Source organism: Plectropomus leopardus, chromosome 5 (assembly GCF_026936395.1).
Source record: "Plectropomus leopardus strain MGB_pleo_1.0 chromosome 5, ASM2693639v1, whole genome shotgun sequence".
Classification (NCBI taxonomy): Eukaryota; Metazoa; Chordata; class Actinopteri; order Perciformes; family Serranidae; genus Plectropomus; species Plectropomus leopardus.
In genome coordinates this window covers 6,747,884-6,770,286 of record NC_142180.1, presented here as the reverse complement: position 1 = coordinate 6,770,286, position 22,403 = coordinate 6,747,884, and the positions used below count along the sequence as shown (strand labels likewise).

Below are 22,403 nucleotides of genomic sequence, written 5' to 3'. Positions count from 1 at the left end.
TCTTGTGGTGGTATTTTTGTATGTAGTTGATACGATGTAGTGTTGATATTGTTTGTCTTCAAGATTGGGAAGCTGATCTCACAATGAAAATCCATCAGTTGTTGAAATTAAAGTTTTTGTTTCCCTATGAAGTAACTTAATTAAAAAAAAGATCACTATTATGCCTCTGAGGTATACTATCAATTCCCAGTCTTGTAAGACATTCTCTTGTTTTCATGTTCTTCTGAAGAGAATAAGTTTGGATGATGTATTGCTAAACTAACAAAGCAAATTATATTTTGGCAGAATGCACACAGACTTGCTCTTTATGTCTCTTTATGCTCTTTGTCTACTGTTATAATCAATAACAGCTTTTGGTTTTATTCAGTTATTGTTCATTTAATGTACTATTTTTGGTTTAATCTATTTGTCACATTTTTAAAAAATACAGTTGCAAGACAAAAAGACGAGAGTTCCAGCAAAAAAAGATATATTTAATGTGCAACATCACTTTTGTTAGTCTTGTTACTCTCAATTAAGCTGTAAACTAAAATGTTGGACCTCTGTTTAGTATTGTAGAAAAAATATTACCAGAGCAAGTATGTGTGCTGTCATCCTTGATAGTACTAAAGTTCTCTTTAGGTTTACATGCACCAGTGTAAAATTAGATGCAGCTAATTTTGAGTGCGATGAGTAGTGTGATGATTTGTGATTTGATTTTTATTTCAATCCCAACCTGTTCTACCCTGGTGTCACTGATTGTATGATTGTGTGCCGTTATGTAAAATGCAGAGAAGAAATGAATGCTTCCTGATATACAGTAAATGTATTAATACATGTCTGAATTGACTAACCTTTTGTCTCTCTGCTGTTTCTCTGCTTTTTCCCCTCTTTCTGCAGACAACAGCCATGATGCAATCCATTCAGTCCCAGCACAATGAGATTGTGAATGAGAGAGATGCTCTTTTGCTGAAACTGCAATTATCAGAAAAGGACAAAGATCGCTACCAAAGACTAGAGGAGGAACTCAGTCGCATTAAACTGTCCCTAGACTCTGAGGTTCGTAATAAGCAACGTCTACAGGAGGAGAACGAAAGGGGGAAGAGGGACGTAAATTACTGGAAGGACCAGTGTAATAGTAAGCAGGACCTGATCAAGCAATATGACGCAGACAAGGAACGCCTGGAAAGGGAAAGGAACTCTCTGAAAAGTGAAATAGACAGGCTGATGAGGGAGCTCAGGGAGCTTGATGACACATTTAAAAGTAGGCTGTCATCCCTGCAGAAAGAAATGCGAGAGATGACTGTTGTCAAACAAAGCATGGAAACTGAGCTGAAAAAAAATAGAGAGCCAGCAACCTTGGATGCCTCTACTGTGGTTTTTGATGGTGTCCGTAAGCCAGTCACAGCAAACCAGTTGCTTGAATGTGGTGTTTTGGACAAACCAACAGTTAGCCAGCTTGTGAAGGGACATAAAACTGTCCCTGATGTGTCTGTTGACAAAAAAGTCTGTCTCAAGGGAACAGGCCCAATAGCTGGGGTGGTAATTGAAGGTCCAAAGGGTCCAGGGTCTATTGCTGGACCCCAATACAAAATGACTTTCACCGAAGTCAAGAAAGAGAATCTGCTGCCACCAGATAGTATTGACTTGCTACTGGATGCTCAGGCTGCCACAGGCCACATAATTGACCCCAGAACTAATCAGAAGTTGACAGTTGAAGAGGCTTGTGATCAAGGTGTGGTTGATGAAGAGGACAGAGAGAGGTTGTTAGCAGCAGAGGCTGCAGCTGTTGGATATTATGACCCTGGAACAAGCAAACCCCTTTCAGTATTTCAGGCCATGAAGAAAGGACTGACTGACAAGAACACAACACTGCGTCTGCTACAAGCCCAGGAGTCTGTGGGGGGCATCCTTGACCCCATACTCAGTGTGTTCCTTCCCAAAAACACAGCCATTGAGCGTAATCTAATTAATGATGACATATATCGAGCTCTGAATCAGAGGCCTGAACTCTACCTGGACCCAGAAACTGAGGAGGGTGTAACCTATATGTCAATGAAAAGGAGATGTAAGGTGGATCCACTCACAGGCCTTCTGCTTTTTCCTATTCTTGAGAGGGTAGATCCTTCCAAACTTGTCTTTGAAGGTGTTCGGAAACCTGTCACAGCTAAGCAGCTGCTTGATTGTGGTGTCCTGGAAAAGCCAACATATAAAGATCTAGAGAAGGGGAAGAAAAATGTACCAGAGGTTTCGGTAGACAAAAATGTTAATCTTAAGGGGACTGGGCCTATTGCTGGGGTTATAGTTGGGAGTCAAGGCAAAATGTCTTTCTCAGAAGCCAAGAAACGAATGCTCCTGCCTGAGGATTGTGCAGATTTGCTACTGGAAGCCCAGGCTGCCACAGGTCACATCATTGACCCAAGAACCAATCAGAAGCTGACAGTAGAGGAGGCATGTGCCAGAGGGATTGTGGATGTTAGGGATCGAGACAGACTTCTGGCAGCAGAGGCTGCTGCTGTGGGATACAAGGATTCAAGCACAGCTAAACCTCTCTCAGTGTTTGAGGCCATGAAGAAGGAACTGATCGACAGGAGGACTGGGCTACGCCTGCTGCAGGCCCAGGAGTGTGTGGGAGGTATTCTAGATCCCAATCTCAGTGTGTTCCTTCCCACTGATACAGCTATCAAACGCAACCTTTTGGATGAAAACCTACGTCGAGCTCTAATCCTGAATCCTGAGTGTTACATTGACCCAGAAACTGAGTGTGATGCCAGCTATGGAAAATTAAAGAAAAGATGCAAGACAGAGCCTCACACAGGTCTGCTACTATTGCCCATCACTGAGAGGCTAGACCCTTCCAAACTGATCTTTAATGGAGTTCGTAAGCCGGTAACAGCCCAGCAATTGCTTGATTGTGGGGTCCTGGACAATTCCACATTCAACCAGCTAATAAAGGGAGAGAAAACTGTCCCAGAGGTGTCTGAGGATAAGAAGGTCTTTCTGAAGGGGACAGGATCAATTGCTGGTGTTGCAGCTGGACCTTTAGGGAAAATGTCTTTATTAGAGGCCAAAAAACAGATGCTCATGCCCCCAGTTAGTGCAGATTTGTTACTGGATGCCCAGGCTGCCACAGGTCACATCATTGACATCACAACCAATGAGAAGCTGACAGTAGAGGAGGCATGTGCCAGAAGAGTGGTGGACATAAGGGATCGAGATAGACTCTTAGCAGCAGAAGCTGCTGCTGTAGGCTATCGGGATCCTAGCACAGCCAAGCCTCTTTCAGTATTTGAGGCCATGAAGAAGGGACTAATTAACAGAAATACTGGGCTACGCCTGCTACAGGCTCAGGAGTCTGCAGGTGGCATTCTAGATCCCATTCTCAGTGTGTTCCTCCCCAGAGATATGGCTAAAAAGCGCAACCTTTTGGATGAAGACCTCAGTCATGCTCTCAACCAAAGCCCTGCTTGTTACATTGACCCAGACACTGACCATGGTATCAGCTATGGGGCTTTAAAGAAGAGAAGCAAAACAGAGTCTCATACAGGCCTGATACTTCTGCCAATCACTGAAAGGAAAGACCCTTCCAAACTGATGTTTGATGGAATCCGCAAGCAAGTCTCAGCACAGCAGTTGTTTGAATGTGGAATCCTTGATAAACCTACATTTGACCAGCTAGTCAAAGGGGAGAAAACCATTCCAGCAGTGTCTTTGGAAAAAACAGTCTATCTAAAGGGAACAGGACCCATTGCTGGGGTGGTAGCTGGGCGAGAAGGAAAAATGTCTTTCTCAGAAGCCAAGAATCAGATGCTTATGCTCCCAGCTAGTGCAGATTTGCTACTAGAAGCCCAAGCTGCTACAGGTTACATCATTGACCCAAGAACCGACCAGAAGCTGACCGTAGAGGAGGCATGTGCCAGAGGGCTCGTGGATATTAGGGATCGAGACAGATTATTGGCAGCAGAAGCTGCTGCTGTGGGATACAAAGATCCTAGCACAGCCAAGCCTCTTTCAGTATTTGAGGCCATTAAGAAGGGGATAATTGACAGTAAGACTGGGCTACGCCTGCTACAGGCTCAGGAGTCTGTAGGGGGTATTCTAGATCCCAATCTCAGTGTATTCCTCCCCAAAGATACAGCTAAGAAGCGTAACCTTTTGGATGAGGACCTTAGTCATGCTCTCAATCAAAGTCCTGCTTGTTACATTGACCCAGAGACTGAGTATGATACCAGCTATGGGGCTTTAAAGAGGAGAAGCAAAACAGAGTCTCACACAGGCCTGATACTTCTGCCAATCACTGAAAGAAAAGACCCTTCCAAACTGATGTTTGATGGAATCCGCAAAAAAGTCTCAGCACAGCAGATGTTTGAATGTGGAGTCCTTGATAAACCTACATTTGACCAGCTTGTAAAAGGGGAAAAAACTGTCTCAGAGGTGTCTGTGGAAAAGATGGTCTTTCTAAAGGGGACTGGACCGATTGCTGGGGTACTTACTGGACATCATGGGAAAATGTCTTTGTTTGAAGCCAAGAAAAAGATGATCCTGCCTCCAGATAGTGCAGATTTGTTACTTGAAGCCCAAGCTGCCACAGGCCACATCATTGACCCTAAAACTAATCAGAAGCTGACAGTGGAGGAGGCATGTGCCAGAGGAGTGGTGGATATCAGGGATCAAGAAAGATTATTGGTAGCGGAGGCTGCCGCTGTGGGCTACAAAGATCCTAGTGCAGCCAGGCCTCTTTCAGTATTTGAGGCCATGAATAAGGGAATAATTGACAGTAAGACTGGGCTGCGCCTGCTGCAGGCACAGGAGTCTGTGGGAGGTATTCTAGACCCCAATCTCAGTGTGTTCCTCCCTAAAGATGCAGCTATCAAACGTAAGCTTTTGGATGAAAACTTCCGTCAAATTTTAATGCGAGGTCCTGCTTGTTACCTTGACCCAGAAACTGAGCATGGTGCCAGCTATGGGGCTTTGAAAGAAAGATGCAAGACAGAGCCTCAAGCAAGCCTTCAACTTTTGCCAGTTTCTGAGAAGTTTGACCCTTCCAAACTACTCTTTGATGCTGTACGTAAGACAGTTACAGCACAACAGCTGCTTGATTGTGGGGTCCTGGACAAGCCAACATTCAACCAACTAATCAAGGGGGAGAAAACTGTTCTAGAAGTGTCTGTGGATAAGAAGGTCTTTCTTAAGGGCACTGGGTCAATATCTGGTGTTGCAGCTGGACCTCTTGGTAAAATGTCTTTTACAGATGCCAAGAAACAAAAAATTATGCCTGCTGACTGTGCTGACATGCTGCTGTATGCTCAGGCAGCCACAGGCAACATTATTGACCCTAAAACTAATCAGAGGCTGACTGTAAAGGACGCATGTGCCAGAGGAGTGGTGGATAAGGAGGATGTATCAAAGTTGTTTGCAGCTGAATCTGCATCTATAGGTTACAGAGACCCACATACTGGAAAGCTCCTGTCAGCTGGCCAGGCCATGAAAAAGGGATTAATTGACAAGGATACAGCTCTACGTATACTTCAGGCTCAGGAGTCTGTAGGTGGCATTTTGGATCCTGCTCTTGGTGTATTCTTACCCAAAGATGCCGCCATGGATCGAGATCTCATAAATGAGGAGCTATACCAGGCCCTGAATCAGTATCCCAAGTGTTATCTGGACCCAGACACTCAACAAGCTACTACCTATGTATCTCTGAAAAGAAAATGCAAAGCAGATCCGAGCACAGGTCTTTTGCTTCTTCCTGAACCTAAAAAGCCAATAACTTTTCAGGGGTTAAGGGGCCCGGTGTCAGTCAATGACCTTATGGATGCAAACCTATTAGACCGGTCAGATTTGGACCGATTGAGGGAGGGCAGATTGACAAGCCGGGACATTGAAGACCGCCTGCACTCCTACCTGAGAGGTTCCACCTGCATAGCAGGAATTTATGATAAGGCCAGTGATAAGGTAATGCCCATCTATCAGGCCATGAAAGATGGACTGTTGCGACCTGGGACCACTTTAGAACTGCTTGAGGCCCAGGCTGCCTCAGGTTTTATAGTAGATCCTGTCAACAACCATTACCTGACTGTTAGTGATGCCTACAATAAAAGACTATTTGGGCCAGAGTTTAAGGACAACCTGCTATCAGCAGAGAGGGCTGTGACTGGTTACAAACTTCCTGGTACTGACAAGACTATCTCCCTCTTTCAGGCCATAGAAAGAGGCCTAGTGGAGAAAGGTCATGGCATCCGTCTGCTGGAGGCCCAGATTGCCAGTGGTGGTATCATTGATCCGGAACACAGTCATCGTATTGATGTAAACGTAGCCTACAAGAGAGGCTACTTTGATAAGGAAATGAACAAGATCCTGACTGATCAGACTGCTGATACTAAGGGTTTCTTTGACCCCAATACAGAAGAAAACCTAACTTATATGGAGCTTAAGAAACGCTGCACTACAGATGAGAAGACTGGCCTCATCCTTTTGCCTATCATTGACACGAAAAATGAAGAGTCAACTCAGACTAACACACGGAGAAAGAGGAGAGTGGTAATTGTGGATCCTGCAACTAATAAAGAGATGACAGTGCGTGAGGCATATGATAAAGGGTATATTGACTACGACACCTTCCTAGAGCTGTCCGAGCAGGAGTGTGAGTGGGAGGAGGTCACTATCACTAATCCAGATGGTTCCACACAGTTTCTTCTTAATGACAAGAAGACTGGAAGACAGTATGATATTACTGAGTTGATTGAAACAGGAGTAATTAATCAGTCGGATGTAGATCGGTACCGATCACGTACCATCACCCTTACTCAATTTGCAGATATCATCTGCAACAAGACCAAGCATGGGTCATCATCATTTTCAACGTCATCATCGACTTCAAGAACATCAGCATCTCGGGGTACATCTTCAGTGACATCATCATCATCATCATCAACTTCAAGAACATCAGCATCCCTGGGTTCATTGTCAGAGACATCATCATCAACTTTAAGAACAACAGCAGCCTCAGTTCCATTGTCAGTGACATCATCATCATCATCATCATCATCAGTCCTGCCAAGACCCTTATCACCTACATTTTCCAACATGACATTAACAAAAACCACCACTGTCACAGAGCGAAGCACCTCAGTCAGTGGTGTAGCTCGAGACACACTTGACTCAGCTAGGGGTGTATCAAGCGTATCTATCACCCTGTCTTCTCCTGCTGAAACAGTGGGTGATCTAGAACCTGTGGGTGCCATCTTTGACACAGACAATATGGAGAAGATATCCATCACAGAGGCTCTAAATCGTGGTTTGGTGGATTCCATCACTGCCCAGAGACTGCTTGAAGCTCAGGCCTGCACAGGAGGAATCATCAATCCCACAAATGGCCAAAGGCTCAGCATCCAAGAGGCCTCCCGCCAAGGCATAATAAGTGATGACATGGCCCTTAAGCTTAAGCCTGCCCAGAAAGCCTATTTTGGCTTTGAGGATGTGAAAAACAGAAAGAAGATGTCTGCTGCTCAGGCCATGAAGGAGATGTGGCTGCCATACGAGGCAGGGCAGAGGTTCCTGGAGTTCCAGTTTGTAACAGGGGGAGTTTATGACCCAGAAATGGAGTGTAGAAAAACCCTAGAGGATACTGTAAAAATGGGCTGGCTGGATGAGAGAGCAGCCACGAAGCTCCAAGACACCAGACATCACACAAAGAACCTGACCTGCCCCAAGACCAAACTTAAGATCTCTTACAAGGAGGCTCTGGATAATTGCCTGGTGGAGGAAAGCAATGGGGTGAAAATGCTCCAGGCATCAGCTGAGTCTTCCAGAGGGATCAGCAGTCCTTACAATGCCTCCTCTACCCCAGGATCTGCTTCTGGCTCCAGAAGTGGCTCACGACAAGGCTCCCGTAGGAGCAGTGTGGACCTAGGCTCCCCGACCTCCTCATCAACTAGTCGCACTAGCTTTCGTCATACTAGCTACAGCTTCTCCTCCACATCTGCCAAATAGATCAGAGAAAGGTCCTGCACATGATGCTCTTGCAAATGAATCAGACTGTTAAGAGTATACTGATTGTTCAGAAAATAACTTGTGTGTTGTACATGAGGAGAAACATTCAAAGATAATGTTGTTAATCTTTCTGCATAGTTTTAGGTTTTTGCTTTGGTGTTGCTATGCTTTTAAAATACAATAGTTCAAATGATAATGAAAATGAACACTGACAAGATATTTTTTGTGGAAATTGACTTAAGTGTTAATGGCAGCCAACTTCAGGTATATGGCTTGAAAAAAAAACTTATGTTAGTATAATTGTTGGTGGCCTTAAATTAGTCTCAGAAATGTTTGCCATATTGTTGCCTACACATAGGCCTATTTGACATATCTTCAAAAATTTTCATTCAATGTAATTTCTTTTTAACCTTTGCATTGTTAACATAGCGGTGTTTTGTTTACATTTATTCACCATCTTAAATGCCTGTTTTGTGAGGGAAGGGATACAAAGGCTGGGTTATACATTTTATACATTACATACATTACACTGTTTAAAAAAACAAACAAAAACAAATCAGTTAACTTGTTTTTGCCGTTTAGTGCTTTCCATCTTGTAACAGTTTCTCAGTATCTCAAAATAAACGCTAACCTTTGAGTCATTTGCTTATCATGACTGCTCTTATTCATGATCAGTTTTAGTGCAACACTTTTGGTATCTACATCAGATATAGGATTAGTGCCAAGGAGGTTTTCACATACAAGAAGTGTTCCTTAGTGCTTTGATGCAAGAGAAAGTGAAAATAGGAGTGTAGTACTGCAGAGTCAAGAAATAGAAATAATTGTATAGCAGAAAAATACCCAATCATAATCTGAAGAAAACAACTTTGTAAAATATACAATATTTTAAAATAAAAGCATTATACAGTTTCACATTGGAATGGGCCATATGTTGTCCAAAAATGTACAAAAGTTTCCAGTATGAAGTACAGAGGTAGCCTAGTATAAACATAAGATATCATAGATATTGAGCAGTCTAGGAACTAGGAAGATAGTTGAAGGAGCCCACAACTTGGAGGGGACCTTAATTTTGCTACAGTATAAAATAATAGTAGTCATTTAGGTCCTCATTTTATACAAATACTAATCCACACTGTGAAAATTCTTGGTTACAAGTTATAGTCCTGCATTGAAATTTTTGAGTAAGAACAAACAAAACAAAAACACATGTATTTAAACCAAAACTAACTAGCTAAATAAGTAATATATAAAAAGACAATGTCCAATGTTCAGTGTTTACCATAATACTTTGGCAACTGATTAGCTGTCAATCAGATCACTAATTAATGGACTAATCCTTTCAGCTGTACTTTTAGAAACAGCTGGGTAGTTTAATATGTTACAGATTGTTTTTTCCTATGTTTTTACACACAAAAAATATAAAGTAATTAAAGCTGTTAGATTAATGTAGAAGTGTAAAAAGTACAATATTTCCCTCTGAGATGTAGTGGGGTACAAGTGTGAAGTGACATGAAAAAAAATATTCATGTAAAGTAGAAGTACCTCAAATTTGTACGTAAGTACAGTACTTGTGCTTACTTGTACTTATATGTACTTGCTAGAATTCCAACACTGGTACTTCACTTTTTTTGAAAAACTCTTATATCCTAAAATCATTAAAGCACAGGGTAGTTTCATTTTGGTCAAGTCACAAGTAATCAAGTGAAAAGTTATAATGTAAAGTGAGGTGTAAGTGTACTTAAAGTATTTTAATATCAAGTTTTAGGTACATATATTTACCCTACATAGAGGTACTTGCTAAATCTGTTTCCCCATAAAGCAAATACACTTATTGTTAAGTCACTCAAGTATTATCTTAAGTTCTAGTGTGTGTTTGTGATATCAAGAATCCCAATGATCCATATAATACATCCATGTTAAAGCCCTCAGCAGGGCTTTAACATGGATCTATCGTAAGGGCTTTAATCCATGGGTGTGTTTTAAGCACCAGAAGTGGGCGCATGGGCGCATGCGTGGGTGTGGAGACCATGCCACCGGAAATCGTGTTTGCTTTGCCTTGGAGTAGCCTTCAAATTAAAAGCGTACTTGGGTCTCTTACCTTTGCCTGCTTTGTGTAACCCAAACCAGTATTACGTCGACACAGGTAACGAGAAGTCTGACTGAGCTGATCGTATGCTGATACTATACACATTGTCAAAATATAAACATGTCTTTAAATCTATTCTTATCATTATAATTTTACTACTAGCTCACTTTTATTGCGACAGTGCTACCGGAAGTATACTGACCACCACAGCTGTTTTTAGCATGTCAGAGGACCGTGTAGCATAGTTTGTGGGGAAGCGTGGTGTTTGTCCGAGAAACAACGACAACGTGTTTCCAAATGTCATTTTGCCGAGTGGCGTTGTCGTTAATGTTACAGTTACAAACGCCTCGTACTTGTTTGACTCTGTAGCTAACGTTAAAGTTAGCTCGTTAGCTGAAGTTATGAATTTAGCTAACTAGCTTAAAGCTACACAGCCTGCGCGAGACACACCTGTGCAAGGTAGGAGCACCGATTAATACAACAAGCTTTCATCTCTCGATTCTGCTAACGTAACAGTTACACTTGTTTAAATTTACCTACATGAAAGACTGCTAGACGCTGTCATTGTTAGACTCATACTTACAATTTGTTTTCGTGTATGTTTGAACGCCATATGCTCTTAACAGTTGTGGATAAAGTGGTCAGATCCTATACTTAATTAAAAGTATTGATACCACACTTTAAAAAGTATGTAAAAGTATAAGTGGCAAGTAGTAGGTAAATATCACTAGGAAAATGTACTTAAAGCATTATGGGGTAAAATTACGCAAGGAAGAAAATTGTCCCATGTCAATGTTGTACTTTTGTGTGATTGGATCAGCATTATTCGCGCGTTAATGTAAAAACAGGATTTTACAGCTGTTGTTGGTTGAGGTGGATCATGAATTCAATCGTTCTGCAAGCAATGATTATTTATATTCATGATTCATCTGCTGACTATTTTCTTGGTTAATGTAGAGATTGGTCTGCAAAAATTCCTAAAATAGTGAGAAATGCTGAATGTAGTTACTGAGAGCCAAAAAGAGGCACTTTTACAGTGCCGTGTCTTGTCTGATCAATGGTCCAAAATCGTTATTTGAGATAATTAAAATTAAGTAAAGTGATTAAAAGAAAAATGGCATCTTTGTTGCCACAAAGTGCAAAAACATTAAGTACCACAGCTGTCATATACATGGGATAATAATAAATTGTACAAAATTCCCATTATTATTTCCCTCTGAGATGTGGAGTAGAAGTCTCATGTGGCATGTAAAGAAAACAAAAGATATGTACAGCACTTGAGTAAATGCATTTTTTTAAATTCCACAACTGCCTCTCAAGATAAAAAATAGTAAGATTCAGACCAAATGATTTTCAAGAAGCTTTTTTATTTGCCTCTGTATTGCACCATTGTTAATTTAATGTATTGCAAAACACACTTAACAGGTCAAAGCATGGCGGATGACCCACAGAGGAATTTTCGCTCTGCATATTATGAGAAAGTGGGCTTCAGAGGAGTAGAGGAGAAGAAATCTCTGGAAATTCTGCTGAAGGATAATCCCCTAGGTAGGTAACAGCTCATATAACAAACATTTCTGTCTAAACACGGTTTACCTACTGGAGAAAAAATGGTTCATTGTAGCAAACTCTGGGGAGCGTTTCATTACTTGTTCTAATATTACTGAAATTATTCTGAAATAAGACTTCCAACTACTCCTCCAAACTCGCACATGACCAAAACGTGAGAGACTGCGGACATCTGTCTCAAGTGTCAGCCATAGTCGGGCACATCTTGGCAAGTCTAGCTTTACTGTAATGTACCCTACAAACAATTTAAAATGTTATTTCTTCCAGTGCGTTAGTCATCCAATAATCAGACATGAAAATGCGAAGTTCTGTTCCTCATTCAGCTTTAATCTTCAATATGGGTACATTTGTCTATTTGAAAACTGAGGACACTAAAATAGAATGAAGCTTATTTGGGTATTAAAAAACAAACACACTGTGGGTTCACAAAAGCTGGCTCCCATTCATTGTCTATGGAGCAGCTTCAGACTTTATACCATATCACATCACAAGTTTGAGACTTAGTTCTCTGGTCTCTGGCTTTTAGAGAGTGTAAAACGTTAACAAATATTGATTGAACTTTCCCAGGCCATGGAAATAACATGCTGGAATGCTTGATTTAGCGATGTGAACCTTTTAATAGATTGAAAAAGTATATCTAAAATAATAAGATGATTAGCAAATGTAAAATAGAGTAATGAACAATAGTAATTGTGTGCCTAATGTTTTGTTTGGTACTTTTGGACATATGTAATGTACATTCATTTTGTTTTGTTTGATGTGTAGATTAAAAAAAACTGTGCAGGATGGTTAATGTAAAAAGGGGAGATGCACTAAACTAAGACTTCTGCCTGCAACTTTTCGGTCAGCAAAACTTGCTTTGGTTTGTCTCAGTTTCCAAGGTAATGACTGAGTATTTTTGTTAATTATTATCAATCAATTATTTTTTTCTTACTTAAATTTGAGTTTTGTGTAATTTGAAAGGACTGAAAACTAAGCTGTTGGGTTGTCACATGAGCTTGGACCATATCAGTGACTCATAATACAGACTGTACATTCAACAGTTATCTCATATTGGCACCAGTGTGTTTGTAACATATTACAGTAGAATGATTTACAGACTGTTTTCCCAACACCTCCTTTCACATAATTTCTCATAAGTTAGTGGTTGAATTTTTATGGATGTAGGCTCAGTAGGCTCAGTCTCGCCCTGTTATCATTGTTTTCATCTCCTCTAACAGATCTAGAGAAGCTGAGCACCTTCAGTCAGAGGTTCCCCCTTCCCTCTATGTACAGGATCCATGTGTGGAAGGTATTGTTGGGTAAGACACGTGCACATATTAACCTAACACGCAATAGCCTGCATTTCCAAAATTGCATATTAACATATCACCCGTTCCTGCAGGCATCCTACCTCCCCACAGTGACTCTCACGCTCTGGTGGGAGGCTACAGGAAGGAGCAGTACCAGGACATCTTAGAGGCTCTGGAGGTGATGAGATACATTAACTCGTCCACACCCTCCACCCACATCTACCTGCGCATGTTCCAGCTGGAGAGCCAGGTGCTCCCACGTTGCTCTGAGACCTCTGCCCCGGTAAGACGAAGCACATCCACAGTAACATTGTCAGATTTGAGACTGATAAAGCATCAAGTGAAAAACGGCACCAGCTGGCATTTCAGTCAAAGTTCAAGGCTTTGCCGAGCTGTCCATGTAGGATTTGATACGGCCGCTGTGTTTTAGATGATAAACTGACGGTCTAGTATAAAACTTAAGTTGGAAGTGTGACACTTATGAGGCTGCAAATGGGAGGTTGTGGGACCAAAAATGTGAGTGAAATGAGGCATAGATATATCAAATATACATCCCTATTATTCATTCTGGCTTCCATATTGTGAAATGCATGTATGAAGATTAAATAATAACAGCCTGAATCTGACCACTATATTATTGAGGTTTTGGGCGGTGAATACTAAACAAAAATAACTTTCCATATAATTGTCTCTTTTCTGACTTTGTCATAGTAATGCAAAAATCATCATAGTATAGTATGTCATGATAATGAAAAAAAATAGTCATAATGTAGTATATCATAAAAATGAAAATAAAAAGTCATAATATAGTATGCCATGAAAATAAAAAAAAGTCAAAGTATAGTGTGTCAAAAAATGAAAAAAGTCATAGTATAGTTAGTCATAGTATAGTTTGATGCAGAAATCATCAAAGGATATTTTATAAAAAGCAATAAATGTCATAGTTCAGTATGACATAAAAATGCCAGAAATAAGTCATAGTGTAGTATGTCATAAAAATACAAAAAAGGTTATAACTTGGTGTCACAAAAAAGTAAAATAAAATGTCATAATATAGCTTATCATAATAATGTAAACAAAAGTCAAATAGTCTGTTAAAAAATTCATTAAAAATGCAAAAAAAAAAAAATTCATAGTGTAGTATGTCATAAAAATACAGAAAAGGTAATAATTTAAAAAATGTTAAATAAAGTCATATAGCCTATCATAAAAATTAAAAACAAAAGTTATTGTGTAGTTTATTAAAAATGCATAAAACTAAAAGTATGGTATGTCATTGATTTTTTAAAAAAGTGATAGCCTAGAACTTCATTAAAATACAAGAAAATGTCATAGTATACTATGTCATAAAAATGTAAAAGAGAAGTTCTAGTATATTAGGTCAAAATATTGTCATGGTATAGTTCGTCATAAAAATGCAAAAGACATCGGCGTATAGCACGTCATAAAAATACAAAAAGGTAATAATTTAGTATGTCAAAAAATGTAAAACAAATGTCATAGCATGTAATAAAAATGGAAAAGTCATACATATTTTTTATAAAAATGCATAAAAGCCATAGAATAGTATGTCATAAAAATGCAAAAAAGATTATAGTACAGTACACTGAACTGACAAAATAAAGTCACAGTATAGTATGTTAGAAAAAGCGAAAAATGTCACAGTACAGCATATCATGAAAATAAAACAAAGGTAATAATTTATTATGTCACAAAAAAGTCAAAGGTCCATAGTATAGCATGCCATTTAAATGAAAAAAATACCATAGTTTGTTATAAAAATGCAAAAAAAAAAGTAGTAGTATGGTATATCATGAAAATGTAACAAAAAATGTAGTCACAATGCATAAAATTTATTAGTATAGAATGTCATTAAAAATGAAAAATTAAGTGAGTATATTATGTTATAAAAATGCAACAAAGGTGATAGTGTGATATGTCATAAAAATGCAAAAAATCATAGTATAGTATTTCATGAAAAAAAGTATATTATACCATCAAAAAAAGTCAGTCATATTGTAGAATGTATGTAATATAAATATACAAAATGTAATAGTAATGCAAACAAAAATTTCATGGTATAATATGTCATAAAAATGCAAAAAATAAGTCCTAGTTTAGTATGTCATAAAAATAGGTAAAAGGACACAGTATAGTATGTGAGAGGGGAAAAAAATTCATAGTGTAGTCGGTCAAAATGAAGTTATAGTATGGTTTGTCATGAAAATGCAAAAACATCAAAGTGTAGTATGTCATAAAAATGCAAGAAACACTGTAGTGTAGTTTTTCATAAAAATAATACAAAGGGAATAGTATAGTATGTTGTAAAAAAAATTACATTAACATTAACATTAAAAAATATGTTGCAGTATAGTTTGTTTAAAAGTACACACAAAAATGTCCTAGCAAAGTATGCTATAAAAGTGGAAAAAAAGTCATAGTATAGTGTGTGTAAAACTGCAGATAAGGTGATAGTATTGTCATGAAAATGCAACAAATAAGCCACAGTATAGTTTGCCATAAAAATACAAAAAAGAAAGATTTTAGAATGTCATAGAAATACAGAAACGTGCATAAAACAGAATGTGTGCTTTAGTATAGTATGTCATAAAAACACAGAAGTCATAGTATAGGATGTCAAAAGTTTTTTTGTCATACAGTGCAAAACCATCATCGTATAGTATGTCATAAAAATGCAAAAAATATATATATATATATATTACAGTATGACAATACGTCATAGTTTCATTTGTCCCCCCAAAAAAACAAAAAACGCCATTGTGTAATGCGTTATAAATTGCTTGAAAAAAAAGTAAGGATTGGCACGTCAATAAAATAAATGTTCAAAAGTGGACATCATGTCATATGTCATAAAAATGCAAAAACCATCATAATATAGTATGTCATGAAAATGAAAAAAAGGAGAATGTCATAAATTAAAAGTCATAGTACAATGTGTTAATAAAGTCAATGTATAGACTGTTATAATAAAGTCATAGTATTGTGTAAAAAAAAAAGTGATCATGTAGCATATCATAAAAGTAGTAGTCATAGTGGCAAAATTTCACATAAATATCTAATAGGATACATGATGAAGTGATGACATTTTATATTCTAAAGGTCAAATTTCGACTTAATGTTTCTGGCCATTACTCAGCATCATCACTCAGGAGCACAGGGAGAGATGGTGCTTAGGTTTCCCTTTTCCTCCTTTGTTCTTTGGTGCTGTAAAATGTTGTGTTGTTGCTTTTCTCTCTCAGGATGAAGAGAACGAGGACTTTCTCTCCATCAGTCGAGCCATGGAGGAGATCGTAGACGATACTATCGACTGCTATTGGCTGATCAAGTGTTTCGTCAATCAGTTCCACACAAAGTTTGGAGACTCTGTACCCCACCTTGTAAGTGCTACATTTAACTTAAAAAATGTAGAAATTATGATTCAAAGCAAACTGAACAGTTTTATTGAGCTTAAAAGTAGTAGTCTGATTAAAAATTCTCAGCATAAGATCCACTGGCTGGACATTTTTTGAGCTTTCAGCTACATTTTGAGGCTATAATCAGTAGATATAAATATGCTTAAAACAAAGGTCTAAAAAAATGAGCATGTGGACCTCATGCTAAGATTTTTCATCAAACAAAAGCAAGCTGATCACCCTTCCCAAAACAGAAAATCTCAAAATTGTTGACGAAAGCCATAAGTGGCTTCCCTCAGTGATTATATTGTTTTCTTTGAAAGCAGCAATAAACCCAGATGTTTTTATTTCTATTTTCAGAGAATTGTTTTCTCTACAGTCCTGGTGTAGTTTTGAACATGTGTCATGGTTCTCAGTGATAAGGAAAGTAGAAAGCACACGAGGAATCATGGTGTAAATTTAGTTTACAAAAGGTCAGAACTGATGTGACAAAGGTCTCATGACTCAGGAGTTTTGATCACATTATTTTGTAACCTGCACCACTGTGAATTAAGACTTTGTTGTTTCCTGTTGTGTTGTGGTGTAGCCGAAGAGCCTTGAGCATTATCTGAGTCAGGAGGAACCTCGGCTGCTGAACCATCTGAAGAGCATGGGAGCGCTGTCTCGGCTGCCCTACAGCCTCTGGTTCAGACGCTGCTTCGCCGGCTGCCTGCCAGAATCCAGCCTGCAGAGGTCAGTTTACTGTCGGCAGAACACATCTGATACCGGCACACTTTCATTAACCCGACACACAGCGAGGAGTCCTCTGCACAGTGAGATATTCAGATCTTTCTTTGCAGATGTCCATGACAATATTTTGGCAATTTTCATCTTTGAGGCACATTTCCAGTAATAAAAAAGGTACTTTGTTTATTTGTCAGGGATCACACTAAATAAAATCTGTCTTTTGAAGTTGTCACTATGTCAGATTAGATGCTATGACGTCTCTGAGACATCCCAGATTACTTGTTGAAGCTTGCCGTCGCTTTTGTGCTCGTATGTTTTGTCACTGAACAAGACAGACTCAGAAACAACTGAATCTGTGTCTTCATTGACCTTTATTGACCCAGCACTGTCCGTTTACAAGTTCTGTTAGGTAATGTAATCCCAGATTCACAGAGTATAAGCATAGCAGTTACTGTTTCAATGTTTTTTTAATTCATTCAAGTTAATAAGGCTTTGGTCGCCTAAAGAAAGTGCTGTTCAGTGCTAGAGAAAATGAGCTTTGGGTTGTTATCACGGTGAACTAAAATGCACTGTGCTAATCAAGTTTGCAGCAGACGTTAAGGTTCAAAACAGGAGTCCTTAAACCAATGATGAAGATATTCATTTGTTATTTTATAGTATATCATCTGATTCCAACCTAAATTAGTAGCACAGATTTATGCAGAGATGTACAGTGGTGGAAAGTAACTGAGTAAATGTAATTAGTTAAACTACTTAAGTACAATTTTGACATAATTCCATTTTTTGTTTTTTGTTGTCTTTATATTTCACATTAACTACATTTATTTGGAAACACAAATAAGTGATAATGCCAGTGACAAAACTTGTTTTGATTATGTAAGAAAAGTAATTTGTAGTTAAATACCACTGCTAGTTAAAGTTGAATTTGTACATTTTTTCCTAAGCAGAAACATGCTTGAAGGCTACAGAATGAATTGAAAACTTTTGCTTTTAAGTCTGAATGCACATGGGTCAGATACATTTTGCTCAAGCCTTCAGAAATTAAAGACATATCCATGTTAAGACTGTTTGTTTAATGTAACTTAAGTTCCTCACACCAGTGACATGAACCAGGCCCTTGGCTTATTTTTAGGGTGTGGGACAAGGTGATCAGTGGCTCCTGTAAGATCCTGGTGTTTGTGGCCCTGGAGATTCTGCTCAGCTATAAGATCATGTTGATGGGTATCAACCGGCCCGACGGCGTGGTCAAGTTTCTGTGCAATGTGAGTAAACAACAGCACATCACTTAAGTTACCTAGCAGACAGAAATGCATTTATAACGCCTGCTCATGCATGAGCAGTGCGTGACAGCACTTTGCCCAACTGCAGTGTGTTTCACGTTTGTGGTGTTCACACTGGCAGCATTGTGTCTGTGCAGAGCTGCCTGCTGCTATGAGTTCTGTATTTCCACATTTATGTGCACAAACTCCACTTATTTATGAAGTTGTGCAGCTCCTGCAAATGTTTCACAATAAAATGCCTTGTGTCAACAGAGACATTGACAGAGGAGTTTTATTTGGAAACAGAAGCAGGAAAGTTTGAGTATAGAGTCAATATATTTATCAAAACACCATTTTCGCTGTCTATTACTGCTGACAAGCAGGCATGACATGGGATAAAAATTGGCAAGCCATTGTTTCTCTAGATGTGCTGTGGCTGCTCTGACTTGTTTACATGGGTGCTGAAAAAGAAAACGGGTTTGGCGATGCTCACGCATGCAGTGTGTTCTAGGCGTAAAACCTTACCATAACTTTTCCCCCTCTAGATACCACAGGAAAACACGGACGCCATTGTAACTAAAGCTATCGACTTGTGGCACAAATATTGTGGAACGCCGATGCACGCTGTATAACCACATGGAGGTCCACAGAGGAAGTGCTACACAGGATGAACCAGGATTCACTCCTAACTCCACTGAGAGACCGACAGACTGCGTCAGAGGGGATTTGTCTCTGCATGACTGAACTGAAAACTCATCACAGGCTGCTTCCAATCAGCCTGGGAACTTGGGAGCCAATTTCCAGCTTTCCCTGGAGACCATGATAAATTGGTATGTGGAAAGGACTGTTTAACAGAGTTAGTGCACAAAATCTTTTTGGAAAAAGGCAAGAGAGCATAAACTTATTTTTTAATAAGTTTCTTTAAGAAACTGCATACCTCATAGAAGACTCACAATAAATTAATACCCACATGCAGTTTTTCTGCTTTACAAAAGAACGTGAAAAGTCTTGCGTACTTTCTTTGCTATATACAAGTCTTATATTCTGAGAACATTTTTAAACATACAAGAGACAGTAATACTACCGACGCTTGTACACACACACACACACACACACACACACACACACACACACACACACACATACACAGTCGTAACACACACAACAGATCAACCAGTTCTCCCAATAATATGGCCCAAACTGCCAATTCATGAACCTTGTATGTACTGTAAACAATAAAAAATAAAAAGTAAGGTGGCAGGGTTTTCATATTCTGTACCGCCAAGGTTTGTCTCAGACAAAAGAAAAAATGAAATACAAAAAAAATTCAACTTTCTTGTAATTTAGCAGAGAGTTCGGCAACATTTTACTGTGTCTACAGATAATATTCTGTATCAAGCTAAACAAGTTAATTTGGCAACTTTTAAATCCCTGTAAACAATACTGTAGGCACAGTGACACAGTGAGTTACTGAACTCTGAACAGCAGTCACTCTGGGATGCATTCAAGATCACGACTTCCACAGCAAGTCAAGTTGCTTTGGTTTAAATGGGGATCAGATGTCTGAAGAGTGTTGTGAGCTCTTGGATGCAGCCCATAAACAGATGGAGAAATGATGAAAAACTCTTAAATTATTGCTCAGTTGATTGATGTGTACATGTAAGGAGATCTTAACCTTTACTGTTACTGGCATGTAGCGAGCATTTGGGGACTTAGATCAGGATTTTAGGACATTTTGGCTTATGATTCAGCTGCCTACAATAGCATATGCTGTTGTAAAGATTTTAATTTTTCTTGCAAATTGAGAAACAGTCATTGAGATGTTGTCTGTGGAATAAAACTGTGCCAACACAAGCACGGCCCCGAGAAATGACTAAGTCCAGTTAAGAAAAGAAGAATGAGAATATGGCGAAAGGCAACAAAATCCCTGTATGAAAACAAAAAAGTCCCATTTTCACCTCCTTCTGTTCCCAGCCCCAAAATTGGCACAGATTCTGTGTTTGATTTCCAAAAGCCTTGTTCAAAAACAAAAGTCATTTAAAGTAAACAGATTGCCACCTCTTCATCTTAAAAAAATGAAAAGCTTCTGAATATCAAGAAGTCTGTAAAATCTCCACTAAGGGGAGACACAGTTGAGAGTTAAATCCATTTGTAGCAGTTAAAGTGTTTGCTCGCAGGTTCTATTGATGTCCAGTCCATCAGTCTGAAGTTGACGGCAGAAAGAGTAGTTGGTAGCAGTATGAGGGCAGCACGTAGCAGTCTGAACACTTGAGGCTCGGTGAGTATAAAATCATGGCCGAGGTCCGACTGATCCACCTTACGGCCGATGAAACCTGCAGGAAGAGACCACAGCGACACCTGAGTACCTTTACAGGAAAAAACTGTCTATACTATGACGTTTTTGGGTCAGTTTTGACAACATACTATACTTGATGACATACAATGACGTTTTCTTGCCAATTTCGGTCATTTTTGACGACATGCTATACTGACGTTTTTGTGCCATTTTGGGTCCTTTTTGTCGACATACTATACTATATCTGTGTTTCCCATTAATGGACTATGGTGGGGTAAATTAGACTAGCGGGCCGCCATAGTCTCAACAGAGCTGCACTGTTAGGAGCCATATTAAAACAGCGCTGGGTTATTTATAGCGCAGTAGAGGCAGGGATGAGCAGCAGAACGCCATGCGCTTTAAAAGTGAAACTAAACCTTTCATTCTGCTGGGCCGAAAAGTGTCTTTCACTTACAAAAATCTGCAAATACCTCCTCATCTATTGATCTTATCAGGTGTGATCAAATCAACGGATCAATTATCCACCCCACGAGCAATATTCAGCTGCCAAACACATAAAAAGAACTCCGCCAGCTGCGTTGCAATAATGGATCCGCAAAATCGTTGGATATAAGACTGACACCACATATAGAGACACAAACCACCAGGCCCCCCGCAATTAGATACACTGGCAGTCTGTGGGAAACACCGAGTATGACGTTTTTGGTCGTCTTCCCGACATGCTACATTATGTGGTTTTCAGCTGTGTTTTGGACATGTCATATTTTGACAATTTTCGACATACTAGTATGGCATTTTTTAATTTTTTTTTTCCAGCATGCTGTGTTATGGTGTTTGTCATTATTGTGTAACGTTCAATGCTATGACGTGTCTCAGCACACTGTTTTATGCTGTTTTGAGGTGTTTTCAGCTGTTTCTTGGACACATCGTATTTTTGACATTTTTCACCACATTGTAGTATGGCATTTGTGGTAATTTTTTCAACATACTATATCACGGTCTTCTTGGCCGTTTTTGCAACATTCTATGCTATGGTGTGCCTCTGCATGCTATTTTATGCAGTTTTGAGGAGTTTTCAGCTGTTTTTGGGACATGTCATTTTGACATTTTCAGCCATGTTTTGACATTTTTAGCCATACTATAGCCTTGCCTTTTGGGTCATTTTTTTCGACATGCATTATTATGGTGTTTTTGGTTGTTTTTGTAAAATTCATTGCTCTCGTGTCTTGGTGTCCTATTTTAAGCTGTTTTGAGGTGTTTTCGGCTTTTTTAGGACGTGTCCGATTTTGACATTTTTAGCCATACTATAGCTTTGCCTTTTGGGTCATTTTTTCAACATGCATTTTTATGGAGTTTTTGGTTGTTTTTGTGACATTCTATGTTATGGCGTATCTTGGCACGCTATTTTATGCTGTTTACAGTAGTTTTCAGCTGTTTTTAGGTCATGTCATATTTTGACTTTAGCTTTACTATAGCCTTGCCTTTTGGGTTATTTTTTTTTCGATATGCATTATTTATGGTGTTTTTGGCCGTTTTTACAACATTCTATGCCATGGCGTGTCTCGACACGATATTTAATGCTGTTTGGAGGTATTTTCAGCTGTTTTTGGGACATGTCTTATTTTGACATTTTTAGCCATACTATAGCCTTGACTTTTCGGTCATTTTTTTCGACATGCATTATTATGGTGTTTTTGGTTGTTTTTGTAAAATTCATTGCTCTCCTGTGTCTTGGCGTGCTATTTTAAGCTGTTTTGAGGTGTTTTCGGCTTTTTTTAGGATATGTCCTATTAT

The 22,403-nt window shown here is 39.0% G+C and overlaps 3 protein-coding genes across 7 annotated transcripts in view; 2 read left to right on the top strand and 1 right to left on the bottom strand.

Annotated features, from left to right (window-relative positions):
- dspb (desmoplakin b) overlaps positions 1–8,612 on the top strand; it is a 70,241-nt gene extending 61,629 nt beyond the window's left edge. For all 4 annotated transcript variants that reach the window (XM_042513664.2, XM_088077436.1, XM_042513659.2 and 1 more), the window contains one exon: positions 880–8,612. In XM_042513664.2, coding sequence (XP_042369598.2) covers positions 880–7,971 — 7,092 coding nt within the window. In that variant the 3' untranslated portion in view covers positions 7,972–8,612. The remainder of the gene's footprint in view (positions 1–879) is intronic.
- A 1,646-nt stretch (positions 8,613–10,258) lies between these two features.
- tbc1d7 (TBC1 domain family, member 7) lies at positions 10,259–19,582 on the top strand. Its single transcript, XM_042513702.2, has 8 exons — positions 10,259–10,516; positions 11,483–11,602; positions 12,844–12,924; positions 13,008–13,198; positions 16,176–16,313; positions 16,915–17,060; positions 18,187–18,316; positions 18,859–19,582. The coding sequence occupies exons 2-8, from the start codon at positions 11,491–11,493 to the stop codon at positions 18,943–18,945; spliced, it is 885 nt and encodes a 294-aa protein (XP_042369636.2). The 5' UTR covers positions 10,259–10,516; positions 11,483–11,490; the 3' UTR covers positions 18,946–19,582.
- Positions 19,208–22,403, bottom strand: part of phactr1 (phosphatase and actin regulator 1) — a 56,127-nt gene continuing 52,931 nt past the window's right edge. For both annotated transcript variants that reach the window (XM_088077437.1, XM_042513691.2), the window contains exon 13: positions 19,208–20,646. In XM_088077437.1, coding sequence (XP_087933563.1) covers positions 20,631–20,646 — 16 coding nt within the window. In that variant the 3' untranslated portion in view covers positions 19,208–20,630. The remainder of the gene's footprint in view (positions 20,647–22,403) is intronic.